This window comes from Rhinopithecus roxellana, chromosome 5, assembly GCF_007565055.1.
Source record: "Rhinopithecus roxellana isolate Shanxi Qingling chromosome 5, ASM756505v1, whole genome shotgun sequence".
Taxonomy (NCBI): Eukaryota; Metazoa; Chordata; class Mammalia; order Primates; family Cercopithecidae; genus Rhinopithecus; species Rhinopithecus roxellana.
This window is the reverse complement of record NC_044553.1, coordinates 155,406,311-155,428,480: the sequence shown is the minus strand read 5'-3', so window position 1 is coordinate 155,428,480 and position 22,170 is coordinate 155,406,311. Positions and strand designations below refer to the sequence as shown.

The following is a 22,170-nucleotide window of genomic DNA, read 5'->3' as shown; positions in this document are numbered from 1 at the left end:
ATAAATCCCATATGGATTGAAAATTTAGAAGCATTAAAACAAAAAAGCCTAGAAAAAGTCATGGTAAATATTTCTAATTGCTGGATGAAAAACATTTTAAAACAGTGACAGAAATTACAATGAAAGATCAATAGATTAAAGCGATAAAAGCTAAACTTCATAAAAATTAAAAACATATCATACACAAAAAATAAACAGGAAAAAGTCAGCAACAAAAATGGCCAAGAGTTAAGGTCATTACTGTATAAACAGTACTTACCAACACACCAAAAAGAAAAGAGTGATTAGTTTACAAATAAAGGTTTGGGTGCACTAGCGATTAAAAAAAAAAAAACCTAATCAAATTATAAAAATAAAATTTAATGTGTTAGTCTGGGTGGCTTAAATAGCAAACATTTATTTCCCACAGTTCTGGAGGCTGGTTTGCAGATGGTCACATGACAGAGACAGACATCATCTCTCCCCTGTCTCTTACAAAGGCATTAATCCCATTCATGAAGGCTTCACCCTCATGACCTAATCACCTCCCAAAGGTCCACCTCCAAGGACCATCATCTTAGGGGTTAAACACAGGAACAATGCGGGCCACACCAACTTTCAGTCTATAACCCTCAAGGATGACAAAAATGCAGGTTGGGCACTCAGATCTACTGGGCAAAGTGTTAACTGATAGATTTTTGCAAAGCAATCTGATAAGTATCCACAACTTTTCATTTCATAGTCTTTGCCCCAGTGGCTCCCTTTTGAAAATCTAAGAATATTCACATGTCAGCGAAGATTACTGCCCAATTTTGTTCAAGAACATTGTTTATAATATCCCAATACTGAAAACAACTTAAATTAATGCCCAATAATACAAAATGGTCATGAAAGTATCATAAATTCATTTTAAAAAGAAAACATGTTATATTCATGAAGTATTTATAATAATGTAAAAAGTATTTCATGTTAACTTTAAAAAGAAGAATGTAAAGCTGTATATGAACTGTAACTGTTTAAAAATAAAAGTGCATAGAAATGACTGAAGAAAATGTGTCAAAACATTAATAGTGGTTGCCTGTGGGTAGTAGTATTATGGCTGGTTTGTCTGTTGACACTTTTCTGTATGTTCTAAATTATATCAAATGGCCATGTATTATTAATACACCCTTATAATCCAAAGGATATAGAGCATATTAAAACAGAATTTTAAAGAATTAACAAAAATATAATGTTCAACTGTGGACATATATATCTCCCCACACAAATACAAATAAATTGTTTATATTTCCACCACTACTTTATTGCTATGCAACTTGGGTCTTTCTATGCATACTTAATGTAGTAATTCAAAGCAATAATCAGGGTTTTATAACTGGCTTATTAGTGTTTGATTTGTCTTAGATCCCTATTGAAGAACACCTAGAAGCTATTTAACTTCAGGGCTTAGTTACCAAAGACTTATCAGTTGCTTTCCAGAAAATGTAGAGCGCATATACATTTCTAGAAAATGTAGAGCACATTCATCCTCTTGTGTGAAGGACAAGAGCCTGGCAGTGGTGTTGATCCTCAACAGATTAGAAAACCTCAGCTCAATGAGGACCTAAGGAAAATGGCAGAGAAGGCAAGAGAAAATGGAATCAAGAACATGTTAAAATATGGAAGCTGGATTGTGAAAGGAGAACCAAAAATGGCAAATCCACTCCATTCAGGGATTGGAAAGAAAATAAAAACAATGCAAGATAAAAATACTAAATATAGAACTGAAAAGGACAAGAAAAAAAAATTACTCTGAATGATGAGGTTGCTTAATCACTTCTTAAAAGGGGAGTAAAAAAAAAAAAACAGTACGAGATAGGGAATAAAACAGAACGAGGGATGCAGCAAACGAATCAAACTGGATTCTATGGCCAGTAGTTTTTCATTAATTTCTGTAGCCTTGCCAATACAGTAACATTCAAGAAAATGCCAGTACTTACTTAAAACAATATGGGAGGAAATATCTGTTTTCTTAATATTTAACCAAGTTTTCCATGTTTTTATATTGTGAAAAATAAGGAGGCTGAGGCATACACAGAAAAACGCATCACACACAGTTTACTCTATTTTAGGCATTAATGTGTTTAAAACAGAACTTGAGAGTTGATTTAGGTGTTACAAATAAACTTGGGGGCATTAACTAAATAAGTACTAAAACCTAACATTCTACAGAAAGCAGGAGGACCCTCTGCCCAAAGTCAAATTTTCTAATCTGTAAAGCTATGTTGCTCTAGAACTTCAGGAGGCATTAAAAGGTTAATCTTCAAAGGAAAGTCTGTAGATGTTTTGCATTTTTCAGTATCTAACCATTGCAGTGATAAATGCTTCACATGATCACTAAATATCCACATAAGAAAGCCAAAAGTTATAGTCTTTGTACTGGTTCATAGGTTCTCAAACTTGGTACAACCTTGACAATTTCTGGTATGTCCATATCCCACCTGTACATTTACTTCTTTCCTCAAATTGACTTGCTTTTAAAAATTGAAATACCTACTTTAGGTTTGTCCTAAGTAGTAGACAAATCACCAGTTTAATGTGATAGCTGTATTTTGAATACATATTAAAATACTTAAATATTTAAGTGAAACTATGTCCATATACCTTCTAAACACACTGTGCATGTTATTAAATGGTAAGGCACACCATCCATCAGAAAATAGAGTCCAATCCCGATTTCTCTGACCAAGAAAACTTTGAGGAATGAATCACGAAATTGTTCATAAATGTGTTAAAATTACAAGCTTTTGTTCCCAAGGCAACTAAAAAAATTCCAGATCTTAAACTTTCTGATTACTGAAACTGAAGTGCTTGGTTTACTATATAAATATCACATACTATGAAAGTGAAACTTTTAAGAAAAATAAACTGAACGAATAGGCTCTATCTATTAATATCTAGTTCATAGGTCTTCCGTAGACAAAGCTAGTCTTTACACAATCTTTAATTACACCACCACTTCATCATTTGTCACTTGTTTTCTTGTCATACAGCTTGCACAGACATAATTCTTATGTAATCTTTCATTTATGTAGATTTTCTCTCTCATGGATACACTTCCTCCACTTTTTATTTCATATTCCTTTTCCATCTTTGTACGTCCTGTCTCATACAGCAGGTGCTTAATAAAAGATTTTGGAACAAAATCAATACAAACCAAACCAAACCTTACAGCCACAACATACTGTCCGTTTGTATCAAACAAAAGAGATTTTTATTTTAAGCTTTGCATTTCCTAAAAAGTGAGGACTCTGTCAAACATTTTTATCCACTCTGAGAAATGTACAGTGATTAGAAAAGTGCATGTCATAATAATTTTCATATATATGTACTCCAAAACATCACAAACACATGGCTTTGGAATAACTTAAGGAGTATAATCTGAAGATTTTGAAATTTCATAAATTAGCCTTTAATGAATTGTACAAAATATTTATTTTTATAAAAAAAGTTTGTTTTCTGAACACATGGGTATTTAATTATTACTTCCACCTCGCAAGACTCACATGAAAATAAAACACTTCAAATAGAAAAGGAGAAAAAAGTCAAAAGAAAACAAAGAGAAGGAAAGCTGGTTCACAGCATCTGAATTACTTCTGGACTCTCTTTCTGGTTCTTGAACCTTGAAGATAAATCAGAGAAACTGAAATCATTAATCAATAATTGACAAAAGCAAAAGAAAAGAAATATAAATATCTCTAAAGATAGTACATTTTAAAATTGAATTGACTCTGGTGATTTGCAAAGATAAAATTGACATACAAAGGTATGACTGCTAAAACTCTGAAAATCTTAGAAAATTGGGTCATTTTTTAGTATGTCAAAAAATATGCTGACAAAACCTACCTTCTAATCTTAAGCCATATAAAAATGTTTTGACTGATAAAACGTATCTAATTTTTACTAATACTGAAATATTTCTCTCCAAAATTTAAATTTATTGTAAAATTTAAAACATTATCTCCAAATATAAACCTTAGCAATATAGATAAGCATTCACTCCTTAGGGGGAAGCGATGAGGTCATGCATGTTATGAAAAGCAAAGGAATGAGTTGCTTTTTAAAGCCTATTACCTACAGCCTTTAGGCAGGAGAGCACTGGGATATACTGAAATGGAAAGTATTTTCTGCTAGGAATTATACAGGTCCCAAATGAGTAGCCTCCTAGAAAATGATCATATGTGATACTGGTCTTAGTCCCTTATGACAGCTCCTGTCTAACTATTCTTGGTTTGGAATAAATCAGTGACTCTCTGCTGGGGGCATGGGAATTCTGCCTCACCAACGAGACATTTCACCCCACCTACTACTCCTACTTCACCTCTGGGCGCAGCAGTCAGCCTGATTACGGCTGCCTAGGGCTGGCAAAAGAAGCAGGGCCATTTCTTTCCCACTGCCGCATGCTATGCTTTGCCAGGAAAGAGCAAGGGCACCAGAGTGAGGGACAGCATGGTGCTCATAATTAATCAATGACTGCACCAAAAAAACACAAAAGATCAATACTTCTTTTCTGAAAAGTACAAAATATTCTTTGAATGTGGAACAAAATTCTACCATATGTATCTAAAGGTTTTCTCATCATGGGTTTATTTAGGTACTTAACATGGAGGTCAGTTTCAAAACTAGCATTTTTAATGTTTCCAAGTTATAGTTTCTGTTCAATCACGATACAGTTCAATGAAAGCAAATTTCAAGCTCACATGAATATCCTTTTTTCTGCCACTCATAATACATACCCTATATACTGTACTGTGACTGATTCTAAAATTTGAGTTTTTTCTTAAATTTCTGTAACATAGCCATCTATTAAAAATATCCCACAGATTTTTAGGTTTTTATTTCAAGAAATTTTATTTTTATTATTTTTTGAGAGGGAGTCTCGCTTTGTTGCCAGGCTAGAGTGCAGTGACACGATCTTGGCTCACTGCAACCTCTGCCTCCTGGGTTCGAGTGATTCTCCTGCCTCAGCCTCCAGAGTAGATGAGATTACAGCCGGCTAATTTTTGTATTTTGTTGGTCAGGCTGGTGTCGAACTCCTGACCTCAAATGATGCACCCGCCTCGGCCTCCCAAACTGCTGGGATTACAGGCATGAGTCACTGCGCCCGGCCTATTTCAAGAAATTTGAAATTAATTCTGCACAGAAAACTGAAAATGTTGTGATAGAGAGATTGGCATAAAGGGTATTATAAAATCAAGGTCAATAATCAATACTGTATCTCCCTTTCAATACATTTTAAATCTTTAACCACACTACAAAGAACACTAAACTAACAACTACAAAGCTATATTGAAATAGCATTCTTCTCATTAATGTCTTAATTTGCCATTTTACTCTGAAATTAAATATCATTGCTGCTTATCTCCTTCAATCCAAAGTTTCTCACTGCAACTAAAAGGGCTACTACTGCCTGGAATTTATTATATAATCAGTCCTACGCACCTTATTGACTTTGCTGCATAAATCAATTCAATATTTTCCCTAATAATCAATTCTAATTGTTACAAAAAAAATCTATCTTCTTATCTCTTTAATTTAAAATATAACCATTTTCATAATATACACTACTGGCAAAGGGTCCAATCATAAGACTAATGTATGCAATTTGATATTTGGACAATAGCATACGAGTTTGGGATGCTTTTCTATGACTTTATAACATAGTAGGAAAAAAAGTAGGACATTTCTTTGTAGGGTTCCCTTAAAAATATCTACTTTTTGACTAGTCATGCTTTCTCCAAAGATTCCTCAGGAATGGTCCAAAATCCAATGTTCTTAAAAATAATACCAACAAAAGTAGCCTCCATTTTATGAAAAGGAAGGGGGAAAGTACACCAGCCATAAATATCATGACTATATTAGCTAATTTTTAGCACAATTCCGAAATACTGGCATAATTTTGAAATGCCAGAATATGCATGATTTTTAAAGGCTTATTTTGTGAGGGGAAAAATTACTTGCAGCAAATAATCAAATTTTCTCAACTGGTAAAAATTATGCCTTGCATAAAAGTAAAAGGATTAGAGGCCTCTGTTCTTCTTGAAAACCATCCCATCACCTCCTCTCTTTATTTGAGAAAACCTACACAATACATTTCAGAATGTGTTCTTACACAATAGACTCCCAACTATTCAAAATGAGTTTAGGTGTATCAAGAAAATTATACACGTTTTTAAAATGGTCTAAATAGATATTAAAGGAGAGTTGCTCCCATTTTGCTAGGCACAGCATTCTGAAAGATCACACAGTGAGAAAAATCTCTTACCATATTGTAAATCATAAATTGTGTTTGAAAATAAAATTGTTAATGAAGAAACTGACATTTCTAAAGCTGCTGTTAGAGGTAACCATTCTTGAAACATGTTTATGACACAAAATCTTAAAGCCCTAAAACACAGTATTCACTGAATTGCACTATATATCTTAAAAATCAAAAAAACAAATGTAATAATGTGTCTTTTCCTTCAAGTTACTTTTACACTGATAAATTTAAAAATATACATTTACACAAACTCTTGGCTTTTTCTTTTTGCTGGAAGCAAAAGCTTTTTCTTTTTGCTGGAAGCAATAACATTTTACCATCAGATAATATTTCTCTCACTTATGATTATTTTGATAGTAAAATACCTTAACTTGCCTTGTACTTCAGGGGGAAAAAGTGAACTGTAATGGGGGAAATAAACAGCATTTTAAGAAAAGCAATTCTGAGTTTATATGAATATGGGTGAATCTGATTATTCTTTATCTTCTTAAAAAGTTACGTCAAAAAAACTGAATTGTTCTCCTTAAATTATTTATGACTTTACTATACTCTTTTGTCATTAATAAAATAACAAAAATACTAATATATTTTCTCATGGGAAAAACCATCAGTAGAAGACCTTACACTAAAAATTTAGCTTAAAAAAATTTCATAATTATACTAGAATTTAAAGACATTTATCTATCAAAACAAAAACCCTTGATGCTCATTAAGCAAAGTTCAGGTAACAAATGATGTCCAGGCAGTCAAGAGAGGGATGAGTCTTCCCGATGCACAGCTGAGACTCTGCCTTAGACTTAATGAGTGTCAATCTCACTAGAACAATGCGGGATCTTTCTGAAACTAAAATTGCCAGTTTTAAAATTTAAGGGATTGTTTTTTAAGAATACTGCTGTATCTTTATAAATACTCCTTAATTTTGTTCCCACTCACTGTCATAGCTGCTGCTGCTAGCCTCTGGCTGAGACATGCTTCGATGTATTATTGCTCCTTGGGACTCCTCACTTCCTAGTAACAAAATGAACAAGACAGGGGAAAAGCGAAAAAAGACAGTAGCGAATGCAAGACAGCAGCGGAAAAAAGAGAGGGACTACTTCAAAACCTTTCACCTTCAGTGTGAAGTTATATATTCCCTCTTCAGGTATCTCAAGTATTCTTTGGGTTAAAGCAGATTAAACCAAAGGATGTTCTAACCATAATATGGAATGAAGAACATAGTAATAAAATCAGGACAAAAATGATTCTCTTTGAAAGTTGAATACTTTGCTTTCCACAAACATGCACTGATGCCACTAGCAAAAGGAAGGTAAAATAAATTGGTGGCATTACTCAATATGGTACCTATGCTTTAAAAAAATTTTTTTTAACCAAAAATAAGCCTTTTTTGTTAGAAACCAAGAAATATTTCAGGACAAACAAAATAATTAAAATTAAAAAAAAAAAAAAAAAGGCAGACAGGAAAAATCTTTTTTAAAAAATGTATTGGGGGCCATACTGAATAGCTCTCTTTATTGAGTCAAGCACATCATCATATCATATGAATCCTGGAACATACTGGCTGGCAGTTTATTAAACATATCAGACCAAAGTCCAACCTAGTTCTGCCATTTGCAGATGTTGCCTTTGCTCATGTCATTTCTGGAACTATTGGAAGTGCCTTCAGTGCCAGTTTATAAGCCATCTCAGAAATGACTTCGTATCTTTTTTTTTTTTTTTTTTTTTGCTTCAAGAACTGTGAAAAGTGATCAGCCATAAAGTTTTAATTCTTTTCCTTTTAACTTGTTCAGAAAAAAAGAAGAGGTCGACAAACTTTATAAGAAACAATTAGGCAGCTCAGTTACAACAGACCCATGCCTGACCCCTGACACTCACTATCATACCCAGAGTTATGTGGGATCAGTGTGAGGAAGTGGAAAGATATTGGCCTGACAGTTAAGAGTTCCGGTCTCTATCACCCTTTCACAACAGCTCAGTCATTTATTTTATTTATTTTAGAGATGGGGTTTCTATGCTGCCCAGACTGGACTCAAATTCCTGGGCTCAAGTGATCCTCCTGCCTCAGCCTCCTGAGTAGCTGAGACTACAGGCACACGTCAGTCACCACGCCTGGCAGCTCTGCCATTTAATCATTCAGTGTCTTGGGCTCCAAATCTGCAAAATGAAGGAAGCTTCCCAGTCTCAACTTTATAATTATTGTGGAGAGTAAATAATCTAACGTATGTACAAAAGACACTGCAATACATACTATACAAAAATCTTGTGGCATTTTATTATAAAATCAAAAGGTCATGACCCAAATAGTTGACCCCTCATCTAATGGGAGGAAATAAAATTTGTGTTTACGTATGGAAGCAGCTAGGCAAAACTGTTCAACTTACGGGTCTGTATGGCCTCTTCTGTCTGTGTGTTCGACCATTCCATATCTTCAACACCAGATTGCTTGCTTTCTTCAATTTCTTTCTTTCGCTTCTTACATATAAAAATTAAAGAGAGAGAGAGAGAGAGAGAGAGAGAGAGAGAGATGTCTGACAGTCAAGTAAACTACAAACTCATCACTTATTTGTGTGTGTGTGTCTGTGTGTAACTGTATATAGGTGTGGGTGTGTCGAATTACACAGGAAAAATATTCTCAACTTCAGGATAGTGGTTACCTAAAGGAATGGATGAAGGATGGAAGAAAGGGGGAGTACGAGAACTTTCAACTAGACAGTTAACCCAGATGGTAGGTATATTTGTTATATCCACCTCTAACTTTTCATGCTTTATATACTTCATTATTGAAAGCTATGGTTTAACCATCAGGATTGATCATACAGAAACTCTTTTAAAACAAAATGTTTTACAAACTCACGATCACCACTCAGGCCAATGATACTCTCCACATAGTACAATGCGGGTGGGATGGAGAGAGGATAATCTATTTGATACATGGAAAAAATGTATGTCTTGTCCCATATATTACATCAGTGTTTGTACCATATAACACTGGTGGTAAAATTCTATTTATGAATCAATAACGGAAAACTTGTAATAAATGTTTCTCTTTCAGCATACTTTTTATTAAAAGTTTAAGAGGGCCATAAACCTTACTGTAAATGAATAGTCTTAAAAGTACAAAGCTCTCCTAAAATCTCAAAAACCATCCGGATTTCCCACATTCTCTTGGGCCTGTCCTATTTTTCTAGTGAAGTGTTATTTAGGAGTCAGTGCTTATATTCTGTCACTATCCATTCTTCCCAAATGTTCCTTCAATTTAATTTTATTACTTTCTACCACTACAACATTTTTTAACAGGTCCAGTCCTGCGTTAAGTTTCTAAATTCTCTAACATCTCTATACATAGGTAAAATTATAGAGGGATATTAGTAATAAATATGAAACTTTGAATTTTGTATATAACTTTATCTTGTGTACTTTCAAATTTAAACTGGTTAAAATCCAAATTTTAATCCAAAGCTTCTTTTGGTTGCCTAAAATAAGTCTGTATCATTTAGAAAACCATCTGATATGCCCCAAATCTCACAGGTTCACAATGCAACAGAATGTCCTCATTTATATTTTCTAACAATTAACAATAAGTTAAACTTCATCTGAGAATGTTCCTTGCTGCAGGCCATTTTGTGTACAGCTAGAAAAGAGGATAATGCCTGCTGACAGCACATTGTTCCTTTTCCTAATGGCAACCATGGGTTCTGTTCCAAAGAGAACTACATGGGAAAGCTGAACTCTATTCAAGCCACATTATCTTAAAACCTCCAAATGGTCAGAACTGTTATTATCTATGTATTACAATTAATCCCACTGTTTCAAAACATTCTTAAGGTGGCTGTGGAAAATTAGAACTCAGAGATACCCACCATGTTCCTAAAGAAAATGCTTCACATATACAAAAGTAACAACTTGACTGAACCTTGAGAAACTTTCAAAGGCATTCATTTAGCAGATTTGTATATGGAGGTATTGCCTCTCAAAAATAGCTGTAAGAGTGGCTATAACTTCATATAACTGATGAGAAAAGGGGAGAATGCCTTACATCTTTCTTTTCCAAAGTGTTGCTTCATGATTACCATCTAAACCCTGCTGGGCTGAACAGATTGGTTCGATAATTACATACAATAACTGCAGTGGGCAGGTAACCCTCAGCTGGCACAGGGCAGCTCCCCTGTGAGAACTTCCATATGCAAACTGCACTGATGGAGTGCATTAGGTACATCTTTCCTGCCTGTGCACAGGCCTGATTAACGCCAGCCAAGACTCCAAGGTTAGCATGTCAGCAGATTTGTGATGCATTAGGCAGGAATAAACACAGACACTTTTGTTCGTTCAGACCAAAATTAAGGAGGAATATTTCAGTACTATATTGCTTTCCATACAGCAGAGAATACATTTTCCAGTTTTTGGAGAGCAGATTTTTAAATGCTCATTATAAAGGGAGCTAGCTATCCAATACATTTTACCCAAGAACCTAAGTGCATTCATCTAGTTTTCAAGCTTATTTAATAAAAGGGGGCTTTCTTAATCTCCATGAAGGTAAATTACATAGGAAGGAAAATCAGACAGTATTCAACCAACAAAAACAACACCTGTGCTTTAAGCAGTATGCATTAGGTAAAGCACTCTACTGCATTAATCCACACTTCAGCCAGGTAACTCCTGCCCAACTTTTCTAACAATGTACATAGTCTGGATACAAAGGGCCAGTGGTCTACAGATGAATTTAAAAACCAAAATAAAACCCTTCAAGTTTAGTAGTATCTAAGTATGTTATCAGTTTTATAAGGCAATGAGTAAAATTCTAAGCAATCTGCTGCCAGCTTCTTCCTTCTGAATATTTCCAGATGCTTCATTTTGTTATTTGTCAACATCCTTAAGGCTTCAGATAGTGCATATTTTAGTTCCTTTTGAAGAGAAAAATGGCTTCACAAAGTGACTATGCTAATCTCTGATTTTTGTCACATTCTGTATGAGGTCTCACAGGTGCCTTTGTGTTTAATATGAAACCAAAATATTGTATGATATACTAACTTATAAAATAAACTTGAGTATTCTTTTAATTCAGCACAGCTAAAATATCTTCAGAAATTAGATTTCAAAGGGCACTAGAATATATATTACATATTATATTTTTGAAGTGTTTAGATATGCTAAAGTTTAGTTAATTAGCAGCTTCTCACTTCCAATTTAGAAACAGGAAGACAAATAGGCTAGATGCATTTGAACTGATACTTTACTAATAGTCTAAACACCGACTGGAGACCTGCTATTGACTTAAAGTTGTTTTAATAGAAAAGAGAAAAAAAATCTTCAGAAGCAAAAACCAAAGACCTATTCTTTGCTTCCCAAGTCAAGCATCACAAGGTCACCTCCAGATGCTTTCAACTGCTTCTAAGAAAAGCCAATCAGACTCATGGCTATCTCCAAGCGATGAGTACTCAGGCAGTGTTATTTGGGTTTTGCCCATCCCTTATGACAGAAGTCTACATGTTTACTTTAGAAACTTAAAATATACAGCCTAAAAGTTTTAAAATGCTTCATACAGCACATATGTCATAGAACAAAGAACTTTAAACACTGCATGAATCAGTCCATGTGACTGCACTAATCAGTTAATCTTATTTTATTTATTTGATTAAATTATTACATTCCCTAACTTAAGTGGTTGAAAACAGAATATTAGTAGTAACTAAAAAGATATGACACATCTTCTATGAAGGTAAAGCAAACATGTTACTATACCACAATATTTATGAAACTAATAGAGTTAGTTAAAATCTACTACATAAACAGAAAAAACTGACGCTAGGGATGGAAAACAGCCAGAGAATGTGCTCAGTATTTCTCAGCTGATGGTGATGAAAAGACTAGAACTCAGAGTTCTTTATTCTTATTGCAATTTCCTTTCCACAGCACTACGCTGTCTCCCTATGTGAGCTTTCAGTAGGAAGCAGCAGTTTCTAGTTGCTGTGTTCTTAATGTATTTTTTCTAGAGTTATATTATAGTACAAAAATTTGTGTATTTCATCTAAACTATTTCCATAACCTCCTCTATTTCTCTCCTACTATGTATGCTCCCTGAGGGCAAGGACTATGGTTTTCCTCATTTTTCTAACCCTTAATGAGCTTGGCATAGTGTTTTGCACATATACAGATGTGCACCTGTGGAGGAACTATTAAACTATTCTTGTAATAAAGAGATAATTTCATATCTTCCTCTAAGTCTCTCAAAAACTGTAATATTTGAATGGACATTAATTACAGATATGTTTCAAGAAAATGCAGAAAAAGGTCAAACATAATTACAGGGAGAAGAAATAAAAAGATGGAGAGTTAGGAAATGAACAGATGACTTGAAAAGAGACAGACAAATTTGAGGGATAATCTAAAAATATCCTGCTAGAGGCCTGGCGCAGTAGCTCATGCCTACAATCCCAGCACTTTGGGAGGCCTAGGTGGGCAGATCACTTGAGGTCAGGAGTTTGAGACCAGGTTGGCCACATGGTGAAACCCCGTCTCTACTGAAAATACAAAAATTAGCCAGGTGTGGTGGCAGGCACCAGTCCCAGCTGAGGCAGAAGAATTGCTTGAACCCAGAAGGTGGAGGTTGCAGTGAGCCAAGATCACACCAATGCACTCCAGCCTGGGTGACAGAGCGAGACTCCATCTCAAAAAAATAAAATAAAATAAAAATAAAAATTTGCTAGAATTTATTCAAGTGATTTACTATTTTCAATGAGTTTCAGAGATGAAGACTGTAATAAAAATAATGACTATTGCAATTTCCTTCCACAACAGCATTGACCTCCATCTGAAAAGAGGTGAAGATCACCATCACATACTTACTAAGCATCTACTGTGTGCCTGGCACTGTCATTTTCAAGCTGAAAAATAGACACTATAAAATAGTTAAAGCAAAAGAGAACCATCATCTTTTATAAAAACATTAAATACACACGTTTAATTTCTGCAACTATTTGTTTTGATGTAAACACTAAGAAATCCTTTTAGGGTTCCATAAATGAGTGTTCTTACGTAAGTGTCCAGTGTAATCCCACTAACATGGAAATTCATTCTATGAAGTATCAATCCACATGTAAATGTAACACACACATTACCTCACAGTCCACCCTGGATTTTGTTGTTGTTGTCTACTTGTTTAAATTTAGATCTCTTCTGTCAACATTTTTAGTCACCTACTCTGGAGATAGGAAGTACAACTCAAGCAATTTTGCTAATTATTATTAACAGGTCTGAAGGAACGAGGTTAGCAAAACAATATGATTAAATATATGGCACACGAAGTTTGGAATATCTACGTTCTTCACTAGTTCAAGCTATCTCACCCTTACTTACAAAACCATGAAAAATTAAGGATTTACTGTAACTATCCAAATATAGTTACAAAAATTGCAGGTAATTTATATGAATGTGCCAGGAAATACTGATACAATGGTAGACTTCGTCAGAATAAATGGGGGAAAAAACTATCTGGTTGGCTATCAGGGCTCCATGCGCACCACATTTTTTTCAGCAAAAGCACTGCTTTCATAAAGTCAGCATAATTTGTCTATTCACTTATTTTAGAGCACATGGATGTCCCTTCAGCTTGGCTTACTACAGAACTAGGGAAAGCTGCCTTCAAGCTCTACTGTCATCCTTTCTCCTAGAAAAAACACTCAGCTAATGAGCAGACAAGCTGTGGAACAAGCTAACCCTTGATTACATGATCTACAGGAGTACTACATGCTTCAGAACTTTCATCAAAATGTCGCACAATAACAGCAAGCACAACCTAGAAAAATCTCCCAATGACGCTTCTGAAAACAGTAAATTCAACTTCCAACTTGTTGGCAGCAATGGCTTTTAATTGGCAGAATGGATTCTAACATCATTCATATTACAAGGAGATCATGAAACTTTAATATGATCAAATGTATAGTCACTTAACAAGATGAAAGCTGTTTCCAGAGATTCAATGAACTACGGTCTAGAAGACTAATATGTCAGTGTATTCTATTCTGGATTAAAGTCAACGTGACACCACTTCACTCATGTTTTCCTTTGACGGTTCCATGACATGCACCATTAAGGTCAAAAACTTTTGGCAAAGTTAAGATGTTTCAAAAGTACAATTTATGGGTAAAGGCAAATAAGTGGCCAGGTCATGCTTTGTCTTTAACATTTTATGCCTAAAATCACTAGGATGCCTTGAACTTTCTGTATAAATGCATAATAATAATGATTTCGTGGCCCTGAACAAGTCACCCAGCCTCTTCTGAGTTTTAGTCCCATCATTTATGAACAAATGAATTTCACAGGCATGCTGCAAAAGTTATAAAAAATAATGTAAAGGTCCTGAAAGAATACAGAAACTACAAAAATGCTCAGTGATAACCTAAAGTTTAAAGGGTCAATATCCTATTACCTGTACTTAGCACAATCAAGTCTTCTGAGGATTCTCAATAATTAAAAACGTAAGATTTTAAAAACCATTTAATATAATACTATAAACTAAGGAGGCTAATCTTTATAAATACATCAATGAAAACCAAAACCTATATATATACTGGTGGGGAGTTAACTAACCTCAAGGCAACACACGAACAAGTGTATTACAGAACAAACTGGGCTACATTAGAGTTACTATTAAAAACATACTACCTGATCTTCCCTCAATAAACTTATGTCCCAAAACACCTAATTCCTAAACACACAGGCAGAAAATAGCAGACACAGAATTCTCTGGTGGTCAGGAATCCTCTGCTTTATGTCAACTACCTATTATCCTTTAGTATCAATTATTTAGCTTAAGAAAAAAAAAGGTTAACTACAAACTGATTAATTTGACTTATATGTTCTTAATAAAAGTTATAGAGCTACATTTTACTTATTTTAAAAATTTGTTTATATTCTGCCTTAACAAGATGGAGTTACATTTTAGTCTTCATTTCACAGTAATTAACATCTTGTCTTTCACTGCAAAATCAACTTTTACCAATTCATAATCATTTACTATTCCAAACAATCCATTTTAACACACATACTCACTAAGTGAAATATAACCGACTCTTCACTCACATGTGCCTAATAACCTGTTTAATAAACTGAACTTTTAAAGATATAAGATCTTAGTTTATTAGAAGGTTCAAATGAAAACAGATTCAAATGAAAATGTTCCATGTTATTTTCTTATCATCAATAAACTAGAAAGATGGGAAAAGTTAAATAGTGGATGAAATAACAGCATTAACAATAATATTGCAGTTAACATTTACTGGTCACTTGCTATGTGCCTGCCACTGTTCTAAGCACTTTATATCTTTTAATTCTCACAACAATCTTATAAGCAAGGCAGATAACATTCTTATTTCAACAGAAAGAACTTTTTAAAAAACTTCATCCATTATTAAAAAGAAATGCACAGAGGCCGGGCATGGTGGTTCACGCCTGTAATCCCAGCACTTAGGGAGGCTGAGGCAGACGGATCACCTGAGGTCAGGAGTTTGAGATCAGTCTGACCAACACGGAGAAACCCTGTCTCTACTAAAAATACAAAATTAGCCAAGTGTTGTGGTGCATGCCTGTAATCCCAGCTACTTGGGAGGCTGAGGCTGGAGAATCGCTTGAACCCGGAGGTTGCAGTGAGTCAAGATCGACCCATTGCACTCCAGCCTGGGCAACAAGAGCAAAACTCTGTCTCTCAAAAACAAACAAACAAAACAAAACAAAACAAAACAAAACAAAACAAAAAAACATGCACAGAAATGTTTAACATTTCCAAAGAACTGGTCATTATATCAGAAAAATAAATCTAATAGTATCCTTTGAGATCTCAATTTTGAGTACTTCTTATAAGCATGTCCTTTCATTACTTCAAGAAATTCTTCTGGGCACCATTCAAGACATTTATATGATACCAAATTTCCTTCTGTATCACTTATAGTAAGGTACTTACATATACAGAGATCAAAAAATAGTAAGTGTGCATCACTGCCCACATGCAAAAGTTGGTCATGGGGTTGATAGATGCTACAATGCAAAGTCTAAAATGCCCGATATTTGCTATGCCTATTTGCAGAAGGGCTGTTTTCTGCATAGAGGCTATTCAGACATGCAAATTTTAATATGCAGTGGTTCTTAACTATGTCTGCAAAATGAAATCACCTAAGAAATTTTTTAAAAATCCTGATGGTCCCACCCTTATAGCTTTTGATTTACTTGGTCTAGGGTACAGCCCAGATAGTGGGATACTTAAAAGCTCCCAGGTGAATCTATTATAATATGCAACTAAGGATGCCACCCACAGCCTCACAAGCACCTCCATTAAAATGATCTGAGGTACTTATGTGTTAACGGACCCTCCCAGACCAGAAAAAGAAACTGGAGAAGCAGGGAGTCCTGGCACCCAAAAAACAAGCTATCTGGTCACAAATTTCACTCATTTCTGAAATCACTGGAAGTAGATGTCTGTAATGAAAATTCTATTAAACTAACAGGAAAACAGGTATTACAACTTGGACTGAGGTATACACTATTAAAATCAGTCAAACAACAACAAAAAAAATGACTAGATAATAAACATTGAAAAAAATCTAAGCAATATCACAGAACCAAAACAGAAAGAAATTAAACTCAAAAAGAACAATCCCTCTGCCAAAACAGTTAATATAAAAAAGTCTCATAATTACTATTCTCAAAGGATTTAAGAGGCTATCTTACCGATAAAACAAGAATATGCTGGCATATTAAAAAAAGAACTAGTACCCTTAAAATATGACCAAAAAACAAAACAGATGTAACAAATGAGCAACCAGAAGCCCACAGATCTATACAGAACAGTGTTAAGGACAGAAAATGAACATGTGATTGAAGAGTTAGGAGACATGGAGAAAAGAAGCCAGGTTCCAGAGTTCCCAGATTCATGTGGTAGGAGTTCCGGAGGGACAGAAGAGAGAAGGAAAGAAAAGGAAATCCTCACGTATACAGAAAATAAATTTTTCAAGTGTTTAATACAGGCATTAAGCCTTTAGATGAAAAAGGTCCACCAAATACCAAGAAAGAAAACTAAACAAAGTGTAAAGAACAAACCAGAACACACACACACTTGTGCACAGATACCTGCAGAATGCCAGGACAAAGAGAAAGGCAAGAAGCTTCAAAGCAAGAGTGGAAAAAATAGAAATCTAGTAAAAAACAAACATCAGGAAAATCAGATGTTAGAAGGCAGAAAAGCAATGTCTTCGATTAAAAACTATATAGCCACATTAGTTTTCAACTAGGGAAAGACAGATATTTTTGGACTTCTCAAGGTTTACAAGTTTATCATTCAGAAGCTTTCTTTAAAAAAAAATTTAGCATATACTCTGAAACAAAGCCAAGAGAAAGGACATGGATGACAAACAGACAAAAAACACAAAATATGTTAGACTCATGATGAACTCTAAATAACAACACATACTATATAAATGACACAAAAAACTAGAACTAAAAATTCCAGATGATTGTAGTGTGAGAGATGGTTTGTGGAGGGCTCAGAGGGTAAAAGTAAAAACAAGCTCTGTTTACTCTTGTGAGAAAAGGATATAAATTCTAATTAACTCTAAATGTTCACACACATAAACAAAATGTGTTAAAAAATGAGTGGAGACATTTTGGAGGTTAAGATTTCACAACTTCCCTCCACCTAAAATCTGAAGTAATGAACCCAAAATAACAATTAAGAAGTATTTCAGCAGCAAACAGAAGTAGCATAGCTTCGCAGCATAGCCTTTGAAAAGTGACGACCGTGAAGTCTGTCAGACACTTCAAGAATGTGAGCAAACATCATTCTGAAATTTTTCACCAGTAGTCCTCAATTTAGAAGATGTAAGTCAGGCAGCTTGGGGGAGAAAAGACTTCAGCCCGTTGAAAAGAGGAAACCCTCCCTACTCCCACAGTGACTCCCCAAAAGCAGGACCTGTAATTTTGTTTCTTCCCTGGCTGGGAAGAAACCTGGAGAAAGAGGGCAGAATAATAAAAATCACTAATTATCTTCAACAGTAAACAGGGAACTACCACAACCAGTGAGAAAAGAGAACATAAATCAGAAACATAAAGAACTAAAGCTATGGAGCTATGGAGAAGAGATCGCCAATATAGTCTTTCTTTCACTGTGGATTCACTAAGAACATCCCAAATTAATAAACTCACATTTTTGCTTCTTCTGGGTAGGCAGAGAACGGAAGCAAATACTGGAAAATGACTGATAAATTTGGCCTATGGCTCACCAGACCCCACCCCCAAATATGTATTCATAGGCGAAGAAAATGAATTGACAATATATCAAGCCCTAAAATCCAAACTATAAAGAATAACATTCTCAAAGATGGGAAAGTCAAAGATTCACAAATACAATAATCTAGTAAATTCAAATAAAGCTATCCTTATCCAATATGAATAAGATAGAATAAGCATGCCAACAAAGAATATCAGGAGACAAGAAAAGAAACTGAAAAAGAAGCTCGTAACATGCAAAAGACAGCTGAAGACTCCACCTCTGAAAGAAAACAGTCCTCCCCCAAGGAAGAAAATTTTATAAAATGCATCAGAGGCTTAAAAAAAGGCTTAAAAAATAGATTAAAAAATACTTTTTTAAAAAAATAGAGGAAATGATTTTTTAAAAGACAAAAGATAGCAAGGAAACCGCACAGCTAAACAAAACAATCATTATAGAACGTATATATATTAGGAATAGTAAAAAACAGAGCAGACATTGCTGACAACCAGATGACATAAAGGAAGGACTTTGTATAATCACAGATAATCCAATAAAAAAAACAGAATAAGAATTAAGCAGTTAGAAGAAAATAGACATGGATGTTGTGTATTATCTCTACAGACACAGAAAACTACAAACACGACTGAGATAAATGGAAGAACATCTAAGTAACTATAGGGGCCTACTATGTCTATGGAAGAGAAGATGTCAGTTCCTTCCAAATTGCTCTATAGAGTAAACGCAATTTTAGTCAAAATCCCGGAAGTATTTTTAAGGAAACTAATAAGCCAATTCTAAAATTTATATGTAAATTCAAGGAGCCAAGAAGAGCAAAGACAATGCTAAAGAAATAGAAGTTGGAGAATATATGCTATCAGATAGCATTATGAAGCCAGTAGTTCAAACAGTGTGGCACTGGCACAAAGATGGACAAGCAGGCCAATGGTACAGAATAGGGCCTCTACAAAAAAACTCAAACACCTATGGTTACCACTGCAATGCTGTAAGGACAGGATCATCTTTCTAACAAATGGTTTACATCAACTAGACATCCAAAAGAAGGAAAACAAATACTGACTCACACCATGCACAAAATCAATTTCTGTTAAACTGCAGACTTAAATGTGATGGATAAGATAAAATTTCTTGAAAATAATGTATCTTCATGATCCTAAGTAGACAAAATATTCCTTAATAGAATATAAAAAGCACTAACCAAAAACAAAAAGACTGATAAACTGAGCTTCATTAAAATGAAGAGATTCCATTCATCAAAAGATACCATATTAAGAGTAAAAAGATTAAACCACCAACTGGAAGGTAATATGTGTAACACACACATTGCATACATACAAAGTATTCAACTCTGGCAAATCAAAAGAAAGCTGACAACCTCAACTTTTTTTTTTTTTTTTTTTTTTTAACAGGCAAAAGATTTGAAGTGTACTTCACCAAAAACAGGATTATCAAGGCTGGCAGGCATACAAAAATGTTTCAAATCAGTACTTTTCAAAGAGATTAAGTTAAAACCATAAACAAATCAGTGAACATCCACCAAAATAGGTGAAATTAAATATAATGCAACAGCTAGTATCAGTGAGCAACTGGAACTCCCCTATGCTACTGATAGGAATTAAACTGAGAGATCAGCTTTGGAAAACTGACTGGCCATATCTACAAACCCTCAACGTAAGTAAGCCTTATGCTGCAGCAACCCCAGTATGTACAGACCCAATCTGAAATAAATGTATATGTTTCCCCCAAAAAATTAAAATAACATTCTTAACAGCATTATCACAACTGCCAAAAACTGGAACAATCTGAATGTCCATCAATACACAACAATTTTTGTTACATGCAACAGCATGGAAATTCAGAGATACAACTAAATGAAAGAAATAAAAGAGTATGTAATATATGATACCATTACTATAATTTCCCCAAATATGGCAAAACTAATTCTGGCAATGATCCATATCTTGATCTGGGTGATGTTTAAGTGAATATTGTGTAAAAGTGTACTTATTCATGTACTTTTCTATACATATGTAACAACTTCACTTAACAATTTAGGGCGAAAAGGTCCACTTGACCAAATTCAGCCAAATGAGAAGTTGAAAATAAAGAACTCAGTAACAGACCTAAAGAAAAAAATTGTTAGCAAACGCTGACTCTACTTAACTACAGTACTATGATCAAACCATTAGAAAACAGGAATGTACCAACTTCAACAATCTAAATTTATATAATTACAATACAGTTTATCTTTATTACTGTATCAGGCTAAAACAGCTAGATAGATTTTCACCAAATCTAAAGAGTACGTTCAGGGCAACCTGACTGAAACTACAGACTACATGATATAAAGGCTGTATGAGGTCAATCCCCTCGGAAAGAAAGGAAGAAAGCTGTCCACCAGAGCAGCTGCAGGCTACTGATTTGCAATGGAAGGGCTTTGCTCTTATTCAACTCTTTGTACCCTGTTCCAGGCTAAGTGCCAGCAAGGGTTTATTTAACAATGGTTAAATAAGAGAAACTCTAGAAAGACCAATTAGCATAATGCAGCCAGAAAAATAAAATTAAAAAATTAAAAAATTAGGAGGTAAAATAGAGAAGGAAAGAAAGGTATGTGTATATCATTCATAGGGAGCAACAATATAGGCTGTCTGAAAATGAAAAAATAAAACACAAATTGCAAGGCCATGATCTAGACCTTACTCATCGACTTTCCAGGGATGAGATTCCAGTCAACAACCCTTTTTGCTGACTTAGGCAGGCAACTTAAAACTCTAAAATAGTTCATGGAGGTGTTAATGTCCTTTTAACTTGCTGAGCTCTTTCCAGTAAATTAAGCTGTTCTTAACCCAGATGGAACAGGAAGGAATTCTTTAAGGATGGGATGACATGTCATTGATCTTCGTAGCCCTAGAGACCTAGCCTAGATCAGGTACATAAATTAGACCTTTTACATAATTGTTGAATGCTAATTTATGAGTATACACTGAATCCAGTAACTGTTGCACTGTACTGCCAGATTCTAAAAACTGAAAATGTTTAGTTCTAATCAACAATAAAAATATTTGACTTTGTACTTTTTAAGGGCAGATATATACTTAATCTCTCTGTTCTCCTTCAGGATTATGTCATCCCAAAATTCTACGCTTTAAATAAAGCTCCTTGATTATTAAGCAGAAAACATTTCCAAGTGGGTAAATTCATGTTTCACTCTAGTTTCCAAATATACTGCACCATAATCAAGCATGGCTGCAAAAAAAAAAAAAGACAAGAAACCTTGCTTCATTCCACTGTTCATCAATTCCTGTAGGTTTTTACCAAAAAGAGTATCTCTTAGGAACCTAAAGACAAACATATATTAAACTAATTAAATCTACCCCTTTCCAAAAGAGACCTGAGTCTGATACCTACACAGAAAATACACTTTCATCATAGAATCTGAAATTATATACATGCATCTACATACACTTTTTTTTCTTTGAAAAGTTTTGTCTTAATTGCATCTGCTCCAGTTTTGTGGTCAACAAGTATGCTGAACGCTGTATCCATGTTTGAAATGAAGAGGGTAAAATGGAAGCCTGAGTGGAATTTTTTAGTAAGGTATTGTAGTACACTTACTTTT

General features: G+C 34.5%; 1 protein-coding gene across 4 annotated transcripts in view; it reads right to left on the bottom strand.

Annotated features, from left to right (window-relative positions):
• Nucleotides 1-3,203: 3,203 nt before the first annotated feature.
• The window catches only part of VRK1 (VRK serine/threonine kinase 1), an 85,657-nt gene continuing 66,690 nt past the window's right edge, over nt 3,204-22,170 (bottom strand). For 3 of the 4 annotated variants that reach the window (XM_010353677.2, XM_030931175.1, XM_030931176.1), the window contains exons 12-13: nt 8,659-8,749; nt 3,209-3,640 (exon numbers count right to left, since the gene is read on the bottom strand). In XM_010353677.2, the coding sequence (XP_010351979.1) occupies nt 3,609-3,640; nt 8,659-8,749 (123 nt within the window). In that variant the 3' untranslated portion in view covers nt 3,209-3,608. Of the gene's footprint in view, nt 3,641-8,658; nt 8,750-22,170 lie in introns of all 4 variants that reach the window. The other variant, XM_030931177.1, reaches the window with a different exon arrangement.